At 40.5% G+C, this 25,804-nt stretch overlaps 1 protein-coding gene across 2 annotated transcripts in view; it reads right to left on the bottom strand.

Annotated features, from left to right (window-relative positions):
- Window positions 1–25,804, bottom strand: part of LOC110538903 (rho guanine nucleotide exchange factor 12) — a 120,238-nt gene that overhangs the window by 68,447 nt on the left and 25,987 nt on the right. For both annotated transcript variants that reach the window (XM_036937653.1, XM_036937654.1), the window contains exon 2: window positions 1,453–1,547. In XM_036937653.1, the coding sequence (XP_036793548.1) occupies window positions 1,453–1,547 (95 nt within the window). The remainder of the gene's footprint in view (window positions 1–1,452; window positions 1,548–25,804) is intronic.

Below are 25,804 nucleotides of genomic sequence, written 5' to 3'. Positions count from 1 at the left end.
TCGTTGGATGTGGCAGGGTTTTCAGAATATTATGGACTACAAAGGGAAACCCAGCTATGAGTTGCCCAGTAACGCAAACCTCCCAGACGAGCTGAATGCCTTCTATGCCCGCGTCTAGGCAAACAACTGTGATCGCTCTCTCCGTGGCTGATGTGATTCTCAGAGCTCTGGCAAGTATCTACACAGACATTTTCAACATCTCCTTGTCCCAGTCTGTAATCTCCCAACATGTTTCAAGCAGACCACAAGTGCCAAGAACCTGCCTAAATTACTATTGTCCCGTAGCACTCACATCTGCAACCATGAAGTGCTTTGAAAGGCTGGTCATGACTCACATCAACACCATCATCCCGACATCCTGGACCCACTCCAATTCGCATACCGCACCAACAAATCCACAGACGACGCAATCTCTATTGCACTCCACACTGCTGTCGCCCACCTGAACAAGAGGAATATCTATGCGAGAATGCTGTTCATTGACTACAGCTCAGCGTTTAACACCATAGTCCCCTCCAAGCTCATCACCAAGCTCAGGACCCTGGGACTGAACACCTCCCTCTGCAACTTGATTCTGGACCTTCTGAAGGCCGGCCCCAGGTGGTGACGGTTGGTAACAATACATCTGCCACGCTGATCATCAACACGGGCCCCTCAGGGGTGTGTGCTTAGTCTACTCCTGTACTCCCTGTTCACCCACGACCATGTGGACACGCAGCACCATCAAGTTTTCTGATGTCACTACAGTGGTAGGTGATGAGACCGCCTACAGGGATGAAGTGAGAGGCCTGGCAGTGTGGTGACAGGACAACAACCTCTCCCTCAACTTCAGCAAGACAAAGGAGTTGATCGTGGACTACAGGAAGCGGAGGGGCGAGCATGCGCCCATCCACATCGATGGCGCTGTAGTGGAGAAGGTCGAGAGCTTATTATTATTCTATTTTTTTTACAGCTTTTTCTCACCAAGTTCGTGACATCCAATTGGTAGTTACAGTATCGCTGCAACTCCCATACGGACTAGGAAAAGGCGAAGGTCGAGAGCAGTAACACGACTCTGCCAAGCCGCACTGCTTATTGACACACTGTTCGCTTAATTCGCTGGGCCAAATTGTGCACCGCCTCATGGGTCTCCCGGTCGCGGCCGGCTGCGACACAGCCCGGAATCGAACTGGGATCTGTAGTGACGCCTCTAGCACTGCGATGCCTTAGACCACACCGCCACTCGGGAGGCCCAGATCCTCATAAAGTTACATGCATACAGCGGCACCATTGAGAGCATCTTGACTGGCTGCATCACCACTTGGTATGGGTTCTGCACCGCCCTCGATTGCAAGGCGCTACAGAGGGTGTTGCAGACAGCCCAGTATACAGTATATCACTGGGGCTGAACTCCCTGCCATCCAGAAACTGCATGCAGTGTCAGAGGAAGGCCCGGAATATTGGCACACTTACCAGTAGGGTCAAACTCCTGCAGAGGTGGGACTGTGTTTTTGTCACTCTTGGGTTTCTTGTCTGGGGGGTGGTCCTTGCTGAGAATGCTAAGGGTCCTGGGTACACAAAAACACAGATGGCATGGTGAGTAACACACACACAGACAGACAGACAGACACATCGGTCTAGACACATGACAGCTATCATCCAGAAAGTGAGGTCAAAACAGGTACTTTAAAGCTTGGACAGAGAGATTGAAAACAGCTTCTATCTCAAGGCCATCAGACAGTTAAATAGCCATCACTAGCCGGCCAAAACCCAGTACCCTGTCCTGAACTTAGTCACTGTCACTAGCCGGCTACCAATCGGTTACTCATCCCTGCACCTTACAGGCTGCTGCTCTATGTACATAGACATGGAACACTGGTCACTTCAATAATGGAACATTGGTCACTAATAATGTTTACGTACTATACTCCAGACTCCGACATTGCTCGCCATAATATTTCAAAATTTCTTAATTCCATTCGAAACACATTAAGTGTAATCTTAATATGCTGAACAGAGTGTAAGGAGGTATGGGGTCCTAAAGCCTAATCACATCGGGATTAATCCACTCAAACACAGGGCTGCATCTAATAAGGTTCCATTACGGACACAGGTGTCCCAACTCTTGGGGGCATATGATTTATTTTGTGGTAAGACTTTCTAGTTATACGCAGATATTCATCTGGATGTCACGATTGCAGTCCTTCGTGATGGACAATGTGGACAAAGATTAACGAAACAACAACTGGGAACCCTGCAAAAACAAAGTTGAGAAAGGATTAAAAACTATAATACTACTCTTTGTCATTGGTGAAGTCCTGTTCTAATTCTATATTGTGATGCCTATTCAGATTGTCTAGACAGGATCATTTTCGCCAACTGCATGAAGACTCCTTGGGCCTGTAGAATTTTGACATTCGTGAGATACGGAAATGTTAAGTCAAGCAACAACTGATTAAGCATGTACCTGGACTAAAACATGTTCATTAGAGAATTTATTAAAAGTGTTTTCTTCATTCGCTACCACATGTGACTATATTCTACAACTTTGTATTGCCATTGCATGCTACGTCAAGAATGTTACACAATGGACATACACTACCAGTCAAGTTTTTGGAACACCTAGTCATTCAAGGGTTTTTCTTTATTTTTTACTATTTTCTACATCGTTGAATAATAATAGTGAAGACATCAAAACTATGAAATAACACTTACGTAATCATGTAGTAACCAAAAAAGTGTTAAACAAATCAAAATAAATGTTATATTTGAGATTCTCAAATAGCCACCCTTTGCCTTGATGACAGCTTTGCACATGCTTGGCATTCTCTCAACCAGCTTCATGAGGTAATCACCTGGAATGCATTTTAATTAATAGGTCTTAGAAGTTCATTTGTGGAATTTCTTTCCTTCTTAATACGTTTGATCCAATCAGTTGTGTTGTGACAAGGTAGGGTTGGTATACAGAAGATAGCCCTATTTGGTAAAAGACCAAGTCCATATTATGGCAAGAACAGCTCAAATAAGCCAAGAGAAACAACATTCCATCATTACTTTAAGACATGAAGGTCAGTCAATATGGAACATTTCAAGAACTTTTAAAGTTTCTTCAAGTACAGTCACAAAAACCATCAATTGCTATGATGAAACTGTCTCTCATGAGGACCGCCACAGGAATGGAAGACCCAGAGTTACCTCTGCTGCAGAGGATAAGTTCATTAGATTTACCAGCCTCAGAAATTGCAGCACAAATAAATGCTTCACAGAGTTCAAGTAACAAACACATCTCAACATCAACTGTTCAGAGGAGACTGTGTGAATCAGGCCTTCATGGTTGAATTGCTGCAAAGAAACCACTACTAAAGGACACCAATAAGAAGAGGAGACTTGCTTGGGCCAAAAAACACGAGCAACGGATATTAGACCGGTGGAAATCAGTTCTTTGGTCCAAATTTGAGATTTATGGTTCTAACCGCCGTGTCTTTGTGAGATGCGGTGTTGGTGAACAGATGATCTCCGCATGTGTGGTTCCCACCGTAAAGCATGGAGAAGGTGTTGTGGTGTGGGGGTGATTTGCTGGTGACGCGAACTGTGATTTATTTAGAATTCAAGGCACACTTAATTATCATGGTTACCACAGCATTCGGCAGCGATACGCCATCGCATTTGGTTTGGGCTTAGTGGGACTATCATTTGTTTTTCAAAAAGGACAAAGTCCCAACACACCTCCAGGCTGTGTAAGAGGTATTTGACCAAGGAGAGTGATGGAGTGCTGCATCAGATGACCTGGCCTCCACAATCCCCCAACCAAATTGAGATGGTTTGGGATGAGTCGGACCTGAAAAGCAGCCAACAAGTGCGCAGAATATGTGGGAACTCCTTTAAGACTGTTGAAAAAGCATTCCAGGTGAAGCTGGTTGAGAGAATGCCAAGAGTGTGCAAAGCTGTCATCAAGGCAAAGGGTGGCTATTTGAAGAATGTGAAATATAAAATATAGTTGTTTAACACTTTTTGATTACTACATGATTCCATGTGTGTTATTTCATAGTTTTGATGTCTTCACTATTATTCAACAATGTAGAAAATAGTAAAAAAAGAAAGAAAAACCCTTGAGTAGGTGTTCTAAAACATTTGACCGGTAGTGTACATTTTCAGAAACGATACGTATATACAGTAAATGTACAGTTCCGGGGAAACCAGGGCACCATAAAGCACCTTAGAGTAGAACTGCTGATCCAGTATTAGGTCCCCCATGTACAGCCTAGATCAGCCCTCCTACTCTGATGCACTTTATGAATACAAGCCCTTGTCTCCCTGGTCATCTGCATGTTTCTGTATACTTAGGTTTGTGTTTCTGGTAGTGATATCCTCAGTGAGCCACAGCCAGCTTCTAATCCCCGACTTTGCCAAGTTGCCGCTGGTACTGCCCATAAGATGCTGCTAACCAGTAGAGTGCACTATCATAGGAACATCTGTCATCCTCTGCTTACACAACACATGATCACAACCACCACCATAACTTAGGGGGACCAGAAATGACTTAAGACCAGACCCACTAATTCATTTCATAATCAAACGGGCGGTGGTGTGACGATGCCAACATAAGCCCCATGTCCTCAGGCACCTTCTGGCTCCCAGTTGTTCCACTGGCTGGCATATCAAACACGTAGATCCTTACCCTACCCTGATCCCTAAGTCTGACAGATAGGAGGATGGGAGGGATCTTCATATAAATAGCACAGGCCCCCCTCTCTCCCTCTCTCTACCCCTCCACATCCTTCCGCGGGTGGTTTTTGTTTTTGTTGCTGTTCCTTCTCTCAGACAATGGGGCCTGAACTTTGAACAATGGCGTTCACGTCAAAGCTAACTTACTACACTGCAGCATTGTGGGACAGATTCCCGGAAACAGAGGGGGCTTCTGGCAGGGCTCCCATTTCCTGTCCTGAATGTGGGCGGGTGGGGGATGAGAGGGGAGGAGAAGAGGAGGGGGAAAAGGGTAGTGGGTATCTTTAAAAGAAGGCAAGAGGGGTATGATTTGGAAAATCCTGTGCTAGTACCCAGACTACAGAGCTCGTAGTTGAAGGTCTCTTTTGACAGAAAGAAATCACTCAGTCTAACCATGGACGAGATCCATAATATAACATTTACCGAATACACTGCGATACAACACTCCACCGCTACTGCCTTGAATTTGAGAACACCTCTTTCTATTTTAAAAGTTACTTAATTTGACCAAATAGCGCCGTTTATAAAAGGAAATTAACTTCATTCAATAAAAAATCTGACATCAAGCCAGTCATATTGAACCCCTGCCAAATAGAGAGACATGGGATTCACTACTATACTGTCTGAGAACAGGATGAGCTTTTAAACTGGTTCTCCTCTGATGTGCCTTGAGGAGATTAGGACAGGATAGGGGATAGACTGTATGGGTGAGGAAAGACATCATGCACACTGGGTGGTGGCTAAGCAGCTAGCTGAGAAGGGGATTAGCTGATATTTAGACCCTTAAATGCAGACTCATTCAAAATGGAGAAAGAGAGGCCTAATTGATACGTTGAAAGGCTGAGGGGAACAATGAACTTGTTATCGTGTTCAAGCTAACAAGGCTGATCAATGGAAAACAAGATCCAAGGGCAGGGAAATCGATTGCTAGCCTTTAACTATTATCCGTTAGCTTTAGCAGAAGGTTAGGTCCCACTGCAAGTAGCTTTTAATTTATTTAGTCTTGTTATAAAATCAATTCCTTTAAGGTAGGAACCATGAGTTTTTACTTACCTAAGTAACAACACAGTGTGGTCAAAGACTAAATAACTTAGTGAGAAAGGGAAAGGGCATACTGTACCTAGTCAGTGGCAAAACGGAATGCATTCAATTGAAAAATATCCACCGCATTTAACCCAACCCCTCAATCACAGAGGTGCGGGGGACTGCCTTAATCAATGTCCTCGTCATCGGTGCCCGAGGAGCAGTTGTTGCGAGGGTGAACTGCCAAACTATCAGTACAGCGTCAGTGTCAGCATTGATGGAGACAAACCGGGTAAATTCAATATGGATTTACCTCACTATTATCACTATTGGATTAGCTGACGTTCCCTTGGCCGGTGAAACGGCCTCTCTCTTGAAGGCCTCGCCATGACTCTTCTTTGACTTTGGTAGCCAACTCAGCCATCAATCGGTAAGTCTCCACTCCCTCTACTTTATATCTGTTGTTCTAGACTAGTTTATATTGTTTTGTTCTAGACTAGTTGTTCTCTAGCTTAATAGTAAGCTATGTCGACCATGGTGGTTTACATTATAGAGAATAGGCTGGCATACCGCGTCCTCCATATTACGTCACAACCCGCAAATGTTTTTTCCGCCATGACTTTGTCATTTTTCGGAATTCTGATCAGTTTAATGAAAAAAACTAAAAAAATAGGAAACTGAGATGTCACTTTGCATTGGGACTTTTGGTGCGTATTCTAATACAAATCAATGTTACATGTGGTTAAGTTTATGCTACCGAGCCTTTAAATTGAATAATCTTGATCAATATTCCTTTTATGTTCTACTTTAACAATAAAAGGCCAAGTTAACACCATCTAGCAAGAGACCACTCAGATATGGACAAGTATGTAGCGAAATAATTGAATGATCCTTCAATTTATTACAGTAAATACTACCCAAAAGCAAAATAAAATGGGTAAATTAGCAAATATATAGCCTTGGCAGTGCAGCAATGGCTGCCTAAAGAACGTTTTAAATGGCAAGCAAAAAATCATTACTCATGAGACACTGCATGTAAACAGTTCTGTGATTGTCACATCCCATTGCCTCTCTCGTGAAATTACTTGTCTATTTTTCAATGACCAATGTCGTCAAAGACACTTATTACTAAGACATAAAATATTTCAAATTGGAACTTTATCATAGGAACAACAATGCAAAAAAAGTTTGACAGCTAATGCTATGAAGGAATCATCTTGGCTTCACATCCTCTTTGATGTTACTGACTGACCCCAGTTTTGCACAAGTGAACAAGGTAGAGGGGGAAAAAATGAAAACAGCACAAGAGTTCTACAGAGGGATGCACTCGAGGGTGTCCATTTTGTGCCAGTCCCATACGTAGAGGATTGAACACCATTCCTGTATGCCTCGAACATGACTACCTCACTCTTCATTGCAGTTCATCGCTAAAACTGTTTCAACAACAAATTGAGTGCCGGAAAGTGCTCTCACTCAGTGATGCCTGCTAAGCTAAATGAAGCTTCTTGGAAAGTGTGAGTAAGGTAACAGGTTTGCCCAGGAAACCTGGCACGGGGACACTGTTGTTTTTTAAGATTTCTAAGACTATCAGGTCTATGGAGAGGTTCAAAACAACACAGAGAAGAGTGGGAAAGTGAGAAAGGGAAGCAGCACTGCAGCGGCAGGACTTGAAACGGTACGTCTTTGGGATATGACCTGATCCCTTTCGATGTAGACAAGCTACAGGGCCAGAGAGGCTTAGGGGTCATTCCACTTCAAAAAGCACAAGAATGAGGACTTCGACACCCACCATCTCAAATTGTTCTGAACTTGTTTCTTTAGTTAGAAATAGATAAGATCAGCATTTCAGCAACATTATTTTGATGAAATATAATTTGATCTGAGAAATTAAGCTAATTTATTGCAACCAAATTGGCCATTTTAATTTATAGGATTCATATAACATTAAATAAATATAGTACCTAACATTAGAATTGGACAAAACTTCATCCTAACAATGAGTAAGACATGAGGAATTAAAAAAAAATGTAAATAGCCACCCACGGACCCCACACACCAAGCAAAACCCAACGGCCAGTATACAGTATAATTTCTCTGTTTGACAAGTAGCATGAAGCTGCGGCTTGGAGTATTATTTATTCATTCTATGTATTGTATTCTCTGTGAAGTTTATGTTTTTTTTCACTGTTCAGAGAAATTAGCCATTGAAGTCTCCTGCATTGTTACTCCTGGGCCAACCCAGAGCTGGCACAGTATTCAACAGGACTTTATCTCATGTTGAATTCTGTATTTTGCTCCCCTGTTTCGTACCTTTTTTTACAGGGCTGTAACCCTTTATTTTGTAGTTTGCAAGTAAAGGCAATGAACATTGAAAAGCATGTGGATAATCCACATTTTACCACAGGTAAAATGGTAAATGTCACTAATCACATAAGAGATATTTCCTAATAATTTTATACAAATAAATACATAATGGTTTATAAATTATATCATTTTATTAGGTTTGTCAGAACATTTTAGTCACTTTCCCATTTCTCCATCTAATTTTTGGGCTTCATGTGAGAATTGTACCATAGGGATAGCCCTCTCAGAGAGCTGCCACTTGTTGGACTATTCAAGGAGAACTGGGTTGAAGCATTAGGTTGCTAAGAAAATGACAAACTAAATTGCTTTCATGGAGGACTGATATGTGAGAATAACCACACAATTTATTTTCATCAATAGCAAAAGCTATTGGTTTTCTACCTAAAGTTGCAAAGAAAATGTTGTGATACATTTGATAAACACAAGAGACCTGAAAAATGGACAAAAGCCCAGTAGAAGGAAAAGGGCATCTAGTGGGCGAAACCTGGTAATTTCACTTAAGCCTCTAATAGTGCTGAGCGATTAGTGCTTTTTGAAGTGGGTTCGGTTTCAGTTAGGTTTTAGATAATCAGTTTTTGATTTTAATCAATAAATGTATTATGTGGGTTGAATGCTGTAACAATACAACACTTCATGGTATTGACTGCCCATTACTATCACTTATTAGGGCTCTAACAACTTATTCACATTACTTTAAATATTTTGGTTGTGCATATTAGATATTTGTTTTTAGTATGACGATGACTTTGTAAGTTAATTAATACAAACTCAATAAAGCATCCTATATTCACATTACTTTAATAACATATTTCAGTTGTCGTGTATATTTAAAAAAAAGAAATTGATTACTTATTTCATTCCAAATCATCATCTCTGCTCAGGCAATAGCAACCAGCCAGCCATCGATCTCTGTGCTCTCAAAAGAGTAATCCTATTCAGGCTTGTAGCCTAGCTGGTTAGCTGCCTGCCAGAATCACTATTTCAGTAGTTATTCAAAGTAGTGTAACAACCCTGGGTTTATAAGCGCGGAAACCGTCCCTGCCGCACGAGCATGCTTTTGCGGCACAGTCGATAGCGCGCCTGACCTCGGGCTCAAAGGTCGAGGGTTCGAGGCCTGCTCCCTGCCTGTTTCATTACATTGGTGTCAGAAGTGCTCCTTTATGATCTAGTCAGGTCATTACAGTAGAGAAGGCATACTTTTAAGACTGCTAAATAACAACTATCAATAAATTAGATGTATTGTCGGGCAGAGATACCTAAGCAACTTCTCTATAGCCCTTGTTCGCGACGCATTCCTTCCCACTCCCTCCCTCCCTCCCTTCTTTTCCGTGTCTGTCTGTCTGGCTTGCCCCACAGGCTTGTCCATGCAAGAACAAATGAAAATAGGCAGCTGTAGGCACAATGGATTCTGGTCAATATAGTTAATTAACACATTTTCTGCGCTAACTATGATGAATATTATCCTGTTGAAAACTACACCTATAACGTCCCACAGTTCATGCTTGATTTGTGCGTTGAGCTCACAGGACAAAAAACGAAATGGAATTAAAATAATAAATGAGTTATTTAAAAAACAAAAGTAAACTGAAGTTTCGACTCATCTCTCAGCACTAACCCCTAGAGTTGATTGACGCACCCGGACATCACACGGTGACGCTTTTTGAAATTTGAATGGCTCCCTGTGTGTTTATGCTAGAGACGTACCGTTTTGTGCAGTGGCAGTAGCTCAATCCCCTCTTTCCACCGATATAAAACTTGCCCCAATTCCATAACATGGGGCTTGTGAAAGCGGTGTTTTTCTACACGAAAGTCATCATGAAAGTCTGTAAAACCCAAACCTTTTCAGCTAAACTAATGAGTCACCACCATCAAAAGATAACTCCCATGAACTGTTTTACTCTATGACAAGTTTTACTCTATGACAAGTTTCACATTACACCAGTTTTAAAGTCTCTGCACTGGTTTTAGAATACATTTTAAGATTATTCTATTGGTTTTTTAATCAATCCACGATTGTGCACCCCAATGCATGTCAGACATGCTTTTAAGTTATGTACCCAGTAGGTCCATCAGGTCTTCTGGTACTGGCCTTTTAACTATCCAAAAGCCTAGGAGGCATGGAGAGGCAGGCTTTAGTTACAATAGCCTGCCAGAGAACCTGGGGGAGGCCGAATCTGGACATATTTAACCCTACTATTATGTTGCGGGTCAATCAGACCCATTTCCACTTTTGAGATGTGGGGTGGCAGGGTAGCCTAGTGGTTAGAGCATTGGACTAGTAACCGAAACGTTGCAAGTTCAAATCCCCGAGCTGACAAGGTACAAAATATGTCGTTCTGCCCCTGAACAGGCAGTTCCTAGGCCGTCATTGAAAATAAGAATTTGTTCTTAACTGACTTGCCTAGTAAAATAAAGGTAATTTTTTTTTTACAAAAAATACTAGTGAACCTCTTTTTTTTTCTCCATGAAATTGACTTTTCCTCATTTAGGGTCATGAACCTAACTTCAAAATGTAGACACACTGATGTGTTGTGGAATGTCTGTGTATATTTTGTATACAAACATGATGTTGTGGGTCATTTTGACCCGGAGGCTTTTTACACAGGTCCAAAATAAACAAGTGTCTTTGATTTATTTTGTTTTGACTGGTTTTGGTGGCATTTTTACAATTATGTTTGGGTGAAAAGGAGCTTTCCCAAGCTTCTCCTCAGTGGGAGAGCACCACATCTCTGACACAGACACTCAAAAATGAGCTCCAAAAGATTTTCAGTCAATGAAGCTTTATCACAAATTCTGGACTGTGCTTTTTTTAGTCTTTCAGTTTTTATTGTTATTCTTTTGTTTTTATCCTCCAGTGTTTTCCTGTGTAATAAATATTTCTGTTTTTATTTTCATTGTTTTGTTTTTCTCCTGTGAAGCGCATTGTGTCTGTGCATCCATGTCTGAAATGTGCTATATAAATAAAGCTTGATTTGATTTATAGACGATAAATGCACAAACTCCAGTTACGCATATTTTTCCATTTTGTGCAAGCGCTTACCAACCGATTGTGGAAAAATGCAATAAGAAGAGACTTGCTTGGGCCAAGAAACACACACAATGGACATTAGACTGGTGGAAATGTGTCCTTTGGTCTGGGATTCAAAATGGAGATTTTTGGTTCCAACCGCTGTGTCTTTGTGAGATCCGGTGTGGGTGAACGGATGATCTCCGCATGTGTGGTTCCCACCATAAAGCATGGAGGAGAAGGTGTTATGGTGTGGGGGTGCTTTGCTGGGGACACTGTCTGTGATTTATTTAGAATTCAAGGCACACTGAAGCAGCATGGCTACCACAGCATTCTGCCATCCCATCTGATAGTCCCATTAGTGGGACTATCATTTGTTTTTCAACAGGAAAATGACCCAACACACTTCCAGGCTGTAAGTGCTCAGCATATGTGATAACTCCTTCAAGACTGTTGGAAAACCATCCCAGGTGAAGCTGGTTGAGAGAATGCCAAGAGGGCGCAAAGGGTGGCTATTTGAATAATCTCAAATATAAAATATATTTTGATTTGTTTAGCACTTTTTTGGTTACTACATGATTCCATATGTGTTATTTCATAGTTTTCATGTCTCCAATATTATTCTACAATGTAGAAAATAGTAGAAATAAAGAAAAACTCTTGAATGAGTAGGTGTTCTAAAACGTTTGACCGGTAGCGTATATGCATATTGAGTGGTTTTAAGCAGGTGCAGGAGATCTAAGAATAAAGACTGCACATACAGCCATCTATACTCACACTGAAACATCCTTAAAACAATGTTCCATGGGAACGCAGAGACTGAATCCATTCCATGGTCATTTCTAACTGTAGTTTTCAAAAGGGGAGATGCCATACCATTATATAGTACATAACATAATTTGAATATGACTCTGAGCTTCAAGAAAAACTATGTCATGATGATGATGTAACAAATGGCAAATGTTACTGAGAATGACAACACTTGAGTTTGTGTCTGGGGTCAAGGCTACTTTAGCTGCACTGCAGCAGTGCTGTAAGGCTAAACCCCCCTGTGAGGTCATGGGGAGGTGAGAGATGGGGCTAGAAGGAGACATGCTCCAATCAGGCGAAGGCTGGGGAGGCTTGGGCAAACAAATGATTCACCAGCAGCTGAGCTGACAACACCGCCTCGGGGAACCAGCTACACTCACTTCGTGTGTGTGTGTGTTTATTGTCTGCCAGCAACATTGTGTGCGCCTTTCACACCAGACTGGTGCTGAGGTAAGCTCATAAAAGCCCCTGTAGTGTGGAGGCCCCCTGGGGTGTCTGCCATAGACCAGGCTACTATGCAACCTGCCACAGGTCTGATTCCATTAGTCATCCATCGGGCCCCCCAGATAGGCCTGTGCATTTGGCTTCCCAAACAGAATACAGTGTACCACCCATCCGTATCGATCGTACATACAGCACAGAGACCGACACAGAGAGACCTAGCCCACCACCCACACACCCCAACACGGTGGAGGAACTGACACACATGAATCAGATTCCAGTGATGTGTAATAACAGCACCTTGGATTAACCTTCAAGTTTAGGGCAGATCAGTGAGCACTTGGCTCATTAATAGTTAATTAGCCCAGAATGTGAATTAAGCACAGTATAAGAGGGTTGAGTGTGAAAAGAATACTATAAAAGAGTCATTCACAACCACTAGTTTTCTGCTTTGAAAAATGATATGTTCTTTATTCTAAATCCGAATATGCTATTGAGGAGCAGTTGATAATTAGATCTGAAAAAAATTAGATGAAGCCACACAATAGCAGAAAATGAACTAAATCATCATGATATACAGTTGAAGTCGGAAGTTTACATACACCTTAGCCAAATCCATTTAAACTCAGTTTTTCACAATTCCTGACATTTAATCATAGTAAAAATTCCATGTCTTAGGTCAGTTAGGATCACCACTTTATTTTAAGAATGTGAAATGTCAGAATAATAGGAGAGAGAATGATTTATTTCAGCTTTTAATTCTTTCATCACATTCCCAGTGGGTCAGAAGTTTCCATACACTGAATTAGTATTTGGTAGCATTGCCTTTAAATTGTTTAACTTGGATCAAATGTTTTTGGTAGCCTTCCACAAGCTTCCCACAATAAGTTGGGTGAATTTTGGCCCATTTCTAATGACAGAGCTGGTGTAACTGAGTCAGGTTTGTAGGCCTCCTTGCTCGCACACGCTTTTCAGTTCTGCCCACAAATTTTATATAAGATTGAGGTCAGGGCTTTGTGATGGCCACTCCAATACCTTGATTTTGTTGTCCTTAAGCCATTTTGCCACAACTTTGGAAGTATGTTTGGGTTCATTGTCCATTTGGAAGACCCATTTGCAACCAAGCTTTAACTTCCTGACTGATGTCTTGAGATATTGAAGCAACATATCCACATAATTTTTTTCCTCATGATGCCATCTATTTTGTGAAGTTTACCAGTCCCTCTTGCAGCAAAGCACCCCCACAAAATGATGCTGCCACCCCCATGCTTCACGGTTGGGATGGTGTTATTCAGCTTGCAAGCCTCCCCCTTTTTCCTCCAAACATAACGATGGTCATTACAGCCAAACAGTTCTATTTTTGTTCCATCAGACCAGAGGACATTTTTCCAAAAAGTACATTCTTTGTCCCAATGTGCAGTTGCAAACCATAGTCTGGCTTTTTTATGGTGGTTTTGGAGCAGTGGCTTCTTCCTTGCTCAGCGGCCTTTCAGGTTATGTCAATATAGGACTCGTTTTACTGTGGATATAGTTACTTTTGTACATGTTTCCTCCATCATCTTCACAAGGTCCTTCGCTGTTGTTCTGGGATTGATTTGCACTTTCCGCACCAAAGTACGTTCATCTCTAGGAGACAGAACGCGTCTCCTTCCAGAGCGGTCCTGAGCGGTATGACGGCTGCGTGGTCCCATGGTGTTTATACTTGCGTACGATTGTTTGTACAGATGAACGTGGTACCGTCAGGCATGGAAATTTGGAAACTGGAAATTGCTGCTAAGGATGAACCAGACTTGGAGGTCTACAAATTTCTGAGGTGTTGGCAGATTTCTTTTGATTTTCCCATGATATCAAGCAAAGAGGCACTGAGTTTGAAGGTAGGCCTTGAAATACATCCACAGGTACACCTCCAATTGACTCAAATGATGTCAATTAGCCTACCAGAAACTTCTAAAGCCATGACACCATTTTCTGGAATTTTCCAAGCTGTTTAAAGGCAGTCAACTTAGTGCATGTAAACTTCTGACCCAATGGAATTGTGAAACATTAACTTATACGTGAAATAATCTCTCCAAACAATTGTTGGAAAAATGAATTGTGTCATGCACAAAGTAGATGTCCTAACAGACCTGCCAAAACTATAGTTTGTTAACAAGAAATCTGTAGAGTGGTTGAAAAAGTTAATGACTCCAACCTAAGTGTATGTAAACCTCCGGCATCAACTGTAGATCAAATGGCACTTATAGTAGAATATCAAGCTAAATGTACCAAACTCAATTTGAGGAGGCATTTAACCACATGGGGTGGTGGAGAGAATGGAAAGAACAATCAAATCAATCCAATTCAATGCTCATCTCCAAGTGAATACATTAGAGAGATCAATAGTGGCAGCCCCTCGTGTCAAAACTAGGGTGAGCGGAGGCGAGCCATGTCCTAGCTGTCTGGCTAGAGGTAGCCTAATGACGGTAGTGGAGTCAGTGTCACAGCTTTGGCAGCTGAGGAGACGATTTTCCACATCGCTACACAAATCAATACCCCAGACATGCTTCAATTACATCGATTCAAAATATTTCAGTCTCTGCCGACTGACTGGTTCAAACAACCAAATTGACAAGTCGTCCGTGAAGACAACACAAGACAACAACCTTTCAATGGTTTAACTGGATCATGAGGGTTTGAGTAAAACTCTTGTGCCGTACCAGACAGTTCATTTCACAGTTGTCCTTTGGTTATCAAGCACCTAGCCTCTGATTATGCATGTTTGCAATAGCAGGCCTACACTGTGCCTGTAAATAATCCAAAAAGCTGTGTAGTAGAAAAGGCTAATTTTATAACTCTTATGGCCCATAACGAAGACATATCCCTGACAGTGTGTGTGTTTCATGTCTTGCCTATTCTACATCTGTAGGGTGCAGTACAGTACAGTACAAAGCTCTTTAAGAAGTAACTCTTGGTGGTACTTAGAGCAAAGTTAATTGCAGATTTATTTTAAACAGCGCTGGAACATAATCCCTTCTCCTGAGAGCGCTTGCCAAACATAAAACACTGGGTCGATATTGTCCACAGCAGGGTTTCCTAAACTCGGTCCAGGGTTAAAGAGTTAAAGAGTTACTGCGACATTCTGGCAATGGAGTTAGGTTACTTACCCAGAGTCAGATGAACTCGTGGATACCATTTTATTGTCTGTTTGCAGTAGGAACGAACTTAGAGGTAGTTTCACCAGGCAATGCTAACTAGCTTTAGCGAATTGACTGGAAGTTTACAGTGTATGCTACCGTACCTGTAGACTTCCAGTCATTGAGCTGACACCTGGGTATGTAGAAAATTGCGCACTCTCTCTTTAAATAGTTCTCATCCTTTTTCCCTCATAATATCGAAACAAGTTCATTGGTAACTGACTTTGCCAAGATTTCATGATTGACAATAGGCCACCAATGGCCTTAAACACTTCTGCCTCTGCCTCTTTTTAAAATAGTGAAATAAAGCCACTGTAAGACAGTGCCGCTTCATTGAGTGTATTCACATTATAGAAGACTAATGCCCTGAAATACACTTTGTTTACTATAGCTAGCTGCATTTCCTCTCATTTCAGTGACCAGTCAAGCACCACACAAAAAACCCTTAGAACCATTGTAGCCTACCTTGCCAGGTTCATGAACCTTGCTAAGGTTAGATCAGGTTGAGTAACCTACAGAAAGTATTCACACCCTTGACATTTTCCAAATTTTGTTGTGCTTCAAAGTGGGATTAAAATTGATTTGTCATTTAAGGTCAACGATCTACATAAAATAGTCAAAATAGTAATGTAGTAGTGAAAATAAGTCAAAAAGTAAAAATAGTCATGTCAAAGTGATTTAAAAAAACATTTATTATAAATTGTATGAAAAATAAAACACATATCTTGATTAGATAAGTATTCAACCCCGAGTCAATACGTTAGAATCACCTTTGGCAGCGACTACAACTGTGAGTCTTTCTGTGCAAGTCTCTAAGAGCTTTGAACACCTGGATTGTATAATATTTGCCCATTATTATTTTAAAAATAATTATTATAAATTTTCTTTACCTTTATTTTACTAGGCAAGTCAGTTAAGAACAAATTCTTATTTTCAATGACGGCCTAGGAACAGTGGGTAGGGGGCAGAACGACAGATTTTGTACCTTGTCAGCTCGGGGATTTGAACTTGCAACCTTTCGGTTACTAGTCCAATGCTCTAACCACTAGGCTACCCCAAAATTATTCAAGTTGTGTCAAGTTGGTTGTTCATTGATAGAAAGCCATTTTCAAGTCTTGCCATAGATTTAAGCTGAATTAAGTCAAAACTGTAACTAGCCACTCAGGAACATTCAATGCTGTCTTGGTAAGCAACTCTGCATCATATTTGGCCTTGTGTTTCAGGTTATTGTCCTGCTGAAAGGTGAATCTCTCTCGCAGTGTCTGTTGGAAAGAAGGCTGAATCAGGTTTTCCTCTAGGATTTTGCCTATGCTTAGCTGTATTCCATTTATTTTTATCCCCAAAAAAACTCCCTAGTCCTTGCCGATGACAAGCATACCCATAACATGATGCAGCCACCACCATACTTGAAAATATGAAGAGTGGTTTTCAGTGATGAGTTGTGTTGGATGTGACCCAAACATATCGCTTTCTATTCAGGACAAAACGTTGTTCACATTTTCTGCAGTATTACTTAAGTGCCTTGTTGCCCACAGGATGCATGTTTTGGAAAATTTATTCTGTACAGGCTTCCTTCTCTTCAATCAGTCATTTAGGTTAATATTGTAGAGTAACTACAATGTTGTTGATAAAATCCTCAGTTGTTTCCTATCACAGCCATTCATTTTTTTATTTAATCTTTATTTAACTAGGCAGGTCAGTTAAGAACAAATTCTTATTTACAATGAAGACACTGTACCAACTAGGCTACAGCAACAAAAAAATGATTGACCTACCCCAACCACGTGTATGATTAGCATTATAGCTAAAAACCTGTCTGATAGGCCCAGTGTGACTGCTGCCTACCTGCCTGCCCCTTCTTCAGTGTTCAGGGAGTGTCTCCTCTTGAGGCTATTTATAGCCACAAAGTTATAGGCAGGACAATAAAATGATACACTGGTGTAAAATACTTAATTTGCACTTAGTATTTTTACATAAGTAGTTTTCTGGGTTATATGTACTTTACTTCTATTTGACTACTTTTACTTCATTACAGTCCTAAAGAAAATAATATACTTTTTACTCCATACATTTTCCCTGATACACAGGTAGACCTACTTCTATATGTGTGTCATTACTCAAGACTGACAGGAGCGCTCCAAACAAAAGACAATGAATAAATTGACAACTTGTAAATTAAATGAAAGTGTAGCCTAGGCAGCGGCGTACACAGGTAGGCCTGAATTTGATCTCAGGTCTACCCCAAAAATGTCCCAGAAATAATTCAATATAAATTGTTTTATTTTATTATATTTTTAAAAGAAACGCATGTGAGATTTAATTTCTATGGGTAATTTTATTATAATGTAACAAAGAAATAGTCCGCGACAATCAAGTTGTCTTCCGACTATTGGTTAAAAAAAAATGTAAACTTCATATCGTGGTTTACCTCAACAACCTGGCAACATCACGTGGCTAAACTTTGTAGCGCATAAGCTAGCAAGCTCTGCCACACTAGCTTACTCAAATTGACTCACCAACTAAGGTAATTTAGCAGTTTCTAGCAATGGAAAACCAAATGCCGATTGTATTTTTTTTTTTTAAACCTAGCGTCTGGAGGAAAAGGAGAGTGTGCCAGAAAATAATTTGGATCAATCTACTGATAGCTTCCAGAATGAGAGGTTAACAGGTGGCGCCAGGATAGAAACAACTGCAATCGCCATCACGACCAGGCATGCTTGCCTACCCCACCATCACCTCTCGTTCTTGATGTGGTGGGCGGGGGTGAACCTGCAGTAGGTCCACCGACAGATCTGTCTGCCATTGATGAACCAGCCTGTCAACCAAAGCTAGCAAAGTTCCCTTCAAGTATGATAAATGGCAAATCACGCTGCTTTACTTCAAGGTGGAATGACCAGTCGTGTGGATTGAGTATAGTAAAGCAAAATATTTTTAAAAAACAAGAAAAACTCACAAGAAATGCTTGCTGCAAACACGAGAATAGCAAATTACATGCAAGTGCCCTTGGAAAATGTTAATGCAACAAGGCGACCCATGGGCCTAGAAGTCGTGGGATTGTGTTGAACCAAATGAATGGTGATGCAAACATTGATTTTATAGAAAGAAACCGTGCACATGTTAAAGTGGTCATAGATATTGTTCTAATGTGTGCAAAGCAGGATATTCCACTCAGAGGGCATACAGAAACCGATGAGCCAATCAACAAAGTAAAAGTTTTTTGAAATCTTCAATTTCAACTCAAATTATCTCAGAAATACAAAACAGGCTTAATGAGCTACCTCGCAATTCCACGCTTATGAGCTCCAAAATTCAGAACGAGTTGATGAAGTGTGTAGCATCATTGTTACTGTGGAGGATAAAAGATGAAGTTCATTCTGCGCCTTCCACGTATTTTGCCATACTAGCAGATTAATATAAAGATCACTCTAAAACGGGAACTTATTGCTGTGTGCATCCGATACATTCATGTTGGAATGATTACAGAAAGAGCTGTTGGGTTTGTGGAAACTGACGATTTGTCTGCAACCAAAATTTCTCTGTAAATACTCAAAGTGTTGCAACCCCTGGACTTGGATTCCACTCTGTGTGTGGGTTTTTGTTTTTGATGACACTTAAGTTGTCAGAGAACAGAGGAGGGATATGTGTCCTACTAAGGCAAACATTTGAGCAAGCATTATATGTGCTTTGCACCTCCCACCGTCTGAATTTGGTTCTGTGCAGCGTGGCAAAAGTGTCGGGACATGTCAGTACTTTTTTTGACACAGTAAATCAGCTACATACATGTATGAGTGGATCCCACAGACATGCTCAATTCATAGAAGTACAGAAAGAGTTGCATCCCGATAGACCGTGTATTGAGCTAGAAAGTTCCACAGATGTACGGTGGATTTCAAAATCAGGGTCTGTGAGTAAAGTGCTGTTACTGCTAGATGTAATTTTAGAGGTTCTTGCAGAGTTTTCAGAGGCTTCTGGACAAACCAAATTAGAAGCCAAATTGGGCCATGCAAAACAAATCCGGTTAGTCACATTTAGTAAATTGTTTGACACTAGTGACAAAGCTTTACATTATCTGTGACGGACTGTTTTGGTTTAATTGAAATCCTCAAAAGCAGCTTTCTACGTTTGGAGAAAACTCGGGGGGAGACTTTGATAAAGTTCTAAAGCTAACTGAAGAGATGATGATTAAGCATGATATTAGTAATTGGGATGTGAATGCATCACGGCATCTAAAACTGCCTGTAAAATTGGCAGACAGTGTAGTCAACTTCATTAGGGAAAACATCCAGCATCAAGAGTGACAGTGACCTGAGGCAAATTTGGAACAATATTCTAGACAGACAGATTAGAGTTGAACTCAAGATTTCAAGAAGACGCATACGGGACCATGCAAGCGGCAGCCTCCTTTTCCAAAGAATCCCAAACCTGCGGTCTTAAAGAGCAACTGAAGACCACATGCGATCATTATGCAATATCAATTGAGGATGCTGAACTCATTGTTTTTATTCAGCAGTTGAGTCGCAAAATGAACATGGGAAAGAGTGACTTTTCCTCCATAATAAATGTACTTGACAGCTGCCCTGATAAAATTTTCCCCACTATAAACTCTCTGTTAAGGATCATTGGTCACTCTTCCAATGACATCATGCAGTGTGGAGAGACATTTCATTTCAACAACAAAAATTGTCTTCGCACATCAATGACTGGCGCCCGGCTGAACGACTTCAGTTTGCTGTCTTTTGAGCATGAACTGACTGATACATTGGATTATGATGAAATCATCACCATATTCAGCTCAAAGCCTCCCTGTCTGGGCCTTGTGATGTACAGTTGAAGTCGGAATTTTACATACACTTAGGTTGGAGTCATTGAAAATCGTTTTTCAACCACTCCACAAATTTCTTGTTGACAAACTATTGTTCTGGCTAGCCGGTTAGGACATCTACTTTGTGCATGACACAAGTCATTTTTTCCAACAATTGTTTACAGACGGATTATTTCACTTAATCACAATTCCAGTGTGTCAGAAGTTTACATACACTAAGTTGACTGCGCCTTTAATTAAACAGCTTGGAAGATTCCAGAAAATTGTGTCATGGCTTCAGAAGCTTCTGATAGGCTAATTGACATCATTTGAGTCAAATTGGAGGTGTACCTGTGGATGTATTTCAAAGCCTACCTTCAAAACTCAGTGCCTCTTTGCTTGACATCATGGGAAAATCAAAAGAAATCATCCAAGCCCTCAGAAAAAAAAATTGTAGACCTCCACAAGTCGGGTTCATCATTGAGAGCAATTTCCAAAATGCCTGAAGGTACCATGTTCATTTGTACAAACAATAATACGCAAGTATTAACACCATGGGACAACGAAGCCGTCATACCGCTCAGGAAGGAGACACGTTTCCTAGAGATGAATGTACTTTGGTGTGAAAAAGTGCAAATCAATCCCAGAACCTCAGCAAAGGACCTTGTGAAGATGCTGGAGGAAACAGGTACAAAAGTTACTATATCCACAGTAAAACGAGTTCTATATCGACAAAAAGGCCGCTCAGCAAGGAAAAAGCCACTGCGCCAAAACCGCAATAAAAAAGCCCGACTATGGTTTGCAACTGCACGAGGAAAAATAACGTTCTTTTTGGAGAAATGTCCTCTGGTCTGATGAAACAAAAGTAGAACTGTTTGGCCGTAATGACCATCGTTATGTTTGGAGGAAAAAGGGGGAGGCTTGCAGGCCGAATAACACCATCCCAATCGTGAACAGGGGTGACAACATCATGTTGTGGGGGTGCTTTGCTGTAGGAGGGCTTGGTGCACTTCACAAAATAGATGGCATCATGAGGAAAAAATATATTGGATATATTGAAGCAACATCAAGACATCAGTCAGGAAGTCAAATATTGGTCTCAAATGGATCTTCCAAATGGACAATGACCCCAAGCATACTTCCAAAGTTGTGGCAAAATGGCGTAAGGACAAAGTCAAGGTATTGGAGTGGCCACCACAAAGTCCTGACCTCAATCCAATAGATAATTTGTGGGCAAAACTGAAAAAGCGTGTGTCGAGCAAGGAGGCCTACAAACCTGACTCGGCTACACCAGCTCTGTCAGAAGGAATGGGCCAAAATTCCCCAAACTTATTGTGGGAAGCTTGTGGATGGCTACCTGAAACGTTTGACCCAAGTTAAACAATTTAAAGGCAAGGCTACCAAATACTAATTGAGTGTATGTAAACTTCTGACCCACTGGGAATGTGATGAAATCAAATCTGAAATAAATCACTCTACTATTATTCTGACATTTCACATTCTTAAAATAAAGTGGTGATCCTAACTGACCTAAAACAGGGAATTTTTACTAGGATTAAATGTCAGGAATTGTGAAAAACTTAATTAAAATGTATTTGGCTAAGGTGTATGTAAACTTCTGACTTCAACTGTAGGTCACACCTTATGATACGTCTACTAAAAGGTAAGGTACCATTTTATAGTACCACTGCCCGCCGTGGTATAAATTGTAACATCAAATATAGGCTTGTTTGCCTATTGAAATGAAAGTGCGCCTGAAAATGAGTTTTTTTAAAAAATGAGCTCCAAGTACTATGCACTATTATAAAACGATTGTATTATGAAATATTATACGGGCATCCTTAATGTGTTAGTCCACTCAGACATGTGTCTAATGTGCCATATTTTAAATATATATATGCAACAGCCCCCCTGCCTCTTATCTGGTGGACTCATTAAACACAAACACTTAATTTGTAAATTGTTGGAGTGTGCCCCTGGCAATCAATATTTAAATAATAATAATAATAAAAATAATAATAATAATGCCATCTGGTTTGCTTAATATAAGGAATTTTAAATTATTAATACTTTTACTTTTGATGCCTAAGTACATTTTTGCAATTACATTTGCTTTTGACAATTAAGTTTATTTAAAAACAAATACTTTTAGACTTTACTCAAGTTGTATTTTACTGGGTGACCTTAACTTTCACTTGAGTTATTTTCTATTAAGGTATCTTCACTTTTACTAAAGAATGACAATTGGGTACTTTTTCCACCACTGAAACTATACAACAACAATACACTCATGTCTTGGATACTAAAAATACCAGACAATTCCTTTGAGATGATCACATCAGAGTACAGGCTGAACCACACAGAAGCCCAGTTTCCAGCCACCGCAGCCCTAGCTAAGATGAAACTTATGCCTACTACATCTTAGTATGTGCAGTGTGAGAACCCATTGATTCATGTTTTGGAGTAGCACTAACGTATGATTCATTGACTGTAAAAACAATTGGGTAATATATGATCCCTTTTCAAACAGCCCCATCTTTACCTCTTTGTTGTCGGCATTCACCTTCTATATTGCAACTGACTTAGCTGCAACTGAACAAGAGACAAACTTTGCCCTGTTCTTGCGACCGTTGTCCCAGTAACCTGATGCAGCAAGCAGCATTGATCAAGTTCTAAATTCCTCAATAGGGATCCGGTCTAGAATTATGTTTTTGACTGCGCCTACAGTCTTGCTTCAGTACTGCTGCTTAACTGACGCCCGGCCCAGAAAGACAATTTCCATAGACTGCCACACGGAGAAGTCAGATTAGAAAATTCCTAAAAAGACACTTTAGTTGTCACTTTTGAGCACAAAACATCCATTGAATTGTTCAAGTAAATTGGCCGCAGGGACAATTTATCACTCACAGCCGGAGATATTAACATTTTATGTTCATCCAATGTCTGCCATGTTTTTGGATGATGTGGTGTCATTGCTACTGGCACTGCTCGCACTGATTACTAGTGTGTATGTGAAGTTGGGCCATGTAAACCGGATGCAACCCGGATAGACGGTCGAAGAATCGGCGATTGTGAGTAGATTACGTTGAAAACAACGGTTGGACTGCTTGGATGCAGTCTCCAGTTAAATTCACAAATCAAATCAAATCAAATTTATTTTATATAGCCCTTCGTACATCAGCTGATATCTCAAAGTGCTGTACAGAAACCCAGCCTAAAACCCCAAACAGCAAGCAATGCAGGTGAAGAAGCACGGTGGCTAGGAAAAACTCACAACAGTTAGTTAGCAGCTCGCCATACTTGTAAATAATGACCTTGTATTGTGTTAATTTTCCTGTCATGCTGAATAAATATTGGCTACAGTTAAACTCAAAACGTTGTCAGATATGCTCTGGTAATATGAGCTGGCTAGCAAGCTAGATAGCTAACTTATCTAACAAGCTACAAACCAAAACATTGTCTAGAAAGTAGCTGTTAGTTTCCTGGCTTGCTTGATATACATATCCTAAATACATTTTTTTTACTGATTTTTGGGGGGAGGGAAAAAAAAAGAGAAATAGAGAGAAATAATAGAATAAAAAATAATAATGCCGGCAATACCTTTTATGATAATTAATAAAAGTTTACGGCAAAATGTCTAGGTTTGAAAGGTGTATAAGACTGCAAACAGCAGGTAAATGAACTTACTAAGAAGTTAAGAGAACATAGGCTTAAAAATAAAACCCATAGATATTCATGTGACTCATGTTTCCCTTCCAAAATGGCATCAAATAAGTAAGCCTGGGAGGGACATATCAAGATGGCACGCTAGTTTGTGGAACATGCACAGAAGATCCGCAGAACCTGAGCTAACTATAACTATTGGGGCTCTAAATGTGTTCCTACTTTGTTTAGGGAGAACAAAACCAAAAGCCCTTTGCTCAGCAGTTGTCTTTCTGATAGGGTAGGCCTAACAAAGAGTGAGTGTGAACAGTGTGCAAACATTTCAATGGTCCTCCACACAGCTGCTGTCTATGCATGTGTGGGAGAATACCACACCTAGGTCAAAACACAGAATCCCAAACACATAAACCCACAGGAGATTTGCTGAAAGGTATCCTGCCATTTACAAAAGGGAAAAGCAGGGTACCGTTAATTTCCAGCCAAAAATTACCCTTGATACAGAATAGCAGATAATCCCCAATTCCCTGCTTGTTTATTGTATTAAACTTTTAACTAGGCAAGTAAGTTAAGAGCAAATTCTTATTTACAATGACGGCCTACCAAAAGACCTCCTGCGGGGACGGGGGCTGGAGTAGCACTAACATTGGTGGCGAATCTGATGACTGCATGCTAAAGAACATCTAGCCGCTCAAGAACACCCTTAAAACCTCTTTGGGATAGGGGGCAGCATTTTCACTGTTGGATAAATAGTGTGCCCAATTTCAACTTCCTGCTACTCATGCCAAGAATATAAGATATGCATATTATTAGGCTAGAACACACTCTGAAGTTTCTAAAACTGTTTGAATCATGTCTGTGAGTATAACAGAACTTATGTAGCAGGCAAAACCCGAGAACTAACCATTCAGAATTTTTCTTTTTTGAGGTCACTGTCTATTCAATGATATTTCAATGGGAAACGAGATTTGGACATCTTGTTTGCAGTTCCTACCGCTTCCACTGGATGTCCCCAGTCTTTGGAAATAGGTTGAGGTTATTCCTTTGTGTAATGAAGAAGTACGGCCATCTTGAATTTGTGTAATTTGAAGTGTACATTTTGAGAAGGCGCATGACTGGAAAAGTAGAGTGAGTTTGTTGCCTTCCTGTATTGAACACAGATTGTCCCGCCTACAATTTGATCAATTGTTAACGTTTAAAAATACCTAAAGTTGCATTACAAAAGTAGTTTGAAATGTTTTGGCAAAGTTTACAGGTAACCCTTGAGATATTTTTTAGTGACGTTGCGCAAATTGGAAGCTGTTTTTTTCTGGATCAAACGGGCCAAATAAATGGACATTTTGGATATAGATCGATGGAATTAAGCGAACAAAAGGACAATTTGTGATGTTATGGGACATATTGGAGTGCAAACAAAAGAAGCTCGTCAAAGGTAAGGCATGATTTATATTTTATTTCTGTATTTTGTGTGGTGCCTGCAAGGTTGAAATATGCTACTCTCTCTTTGTTTACTGTTGTGCCATCACCAGATAATAGCTTCTTATGCTTTCGCCGAAAAGCCTTTTTGAAATCTGACATGTTGGCTGGATTCACAACAAGTGTAGCTTTAATTTGGTATCTTACATGTGTGATTTAATGAAAGTTTGAATTTTATAGTATTTTATTTGAATTTGGTGCTCTGCATTTTCCCTGGTAATTGGCCAGGTGGGACATTTGCATCCCGCCTATCCCAGAGAGGTTTTTTATTTTTTATTTCAAGTTCTCATTTACAACTGTGACCTGGCCAAGATAAAACATAGCAGTGTGAACAGACAACAACAC

This window comes from Oncorhynchus mykiss, chromosome 12, assembly GCF_013265735.2.
Source record: "Oncorhynchus mykiss isolate Arlee chromosome 12, USDA_OmykA_1.1, whole genome shotgun sequence".
NCBI classification, from domain to species: domain Eukaryota; kingdom Metazoa; phylum Chordata; class Actinopteri; order Salmoniformes; family Salmonidae; genus Oncorhynchus; species Oncorhynchus mykiss.
Note: the sequence above shows the minus strand (reverse complement) of the source record. Positions and strands in the feature narration are given on the sequence as shown.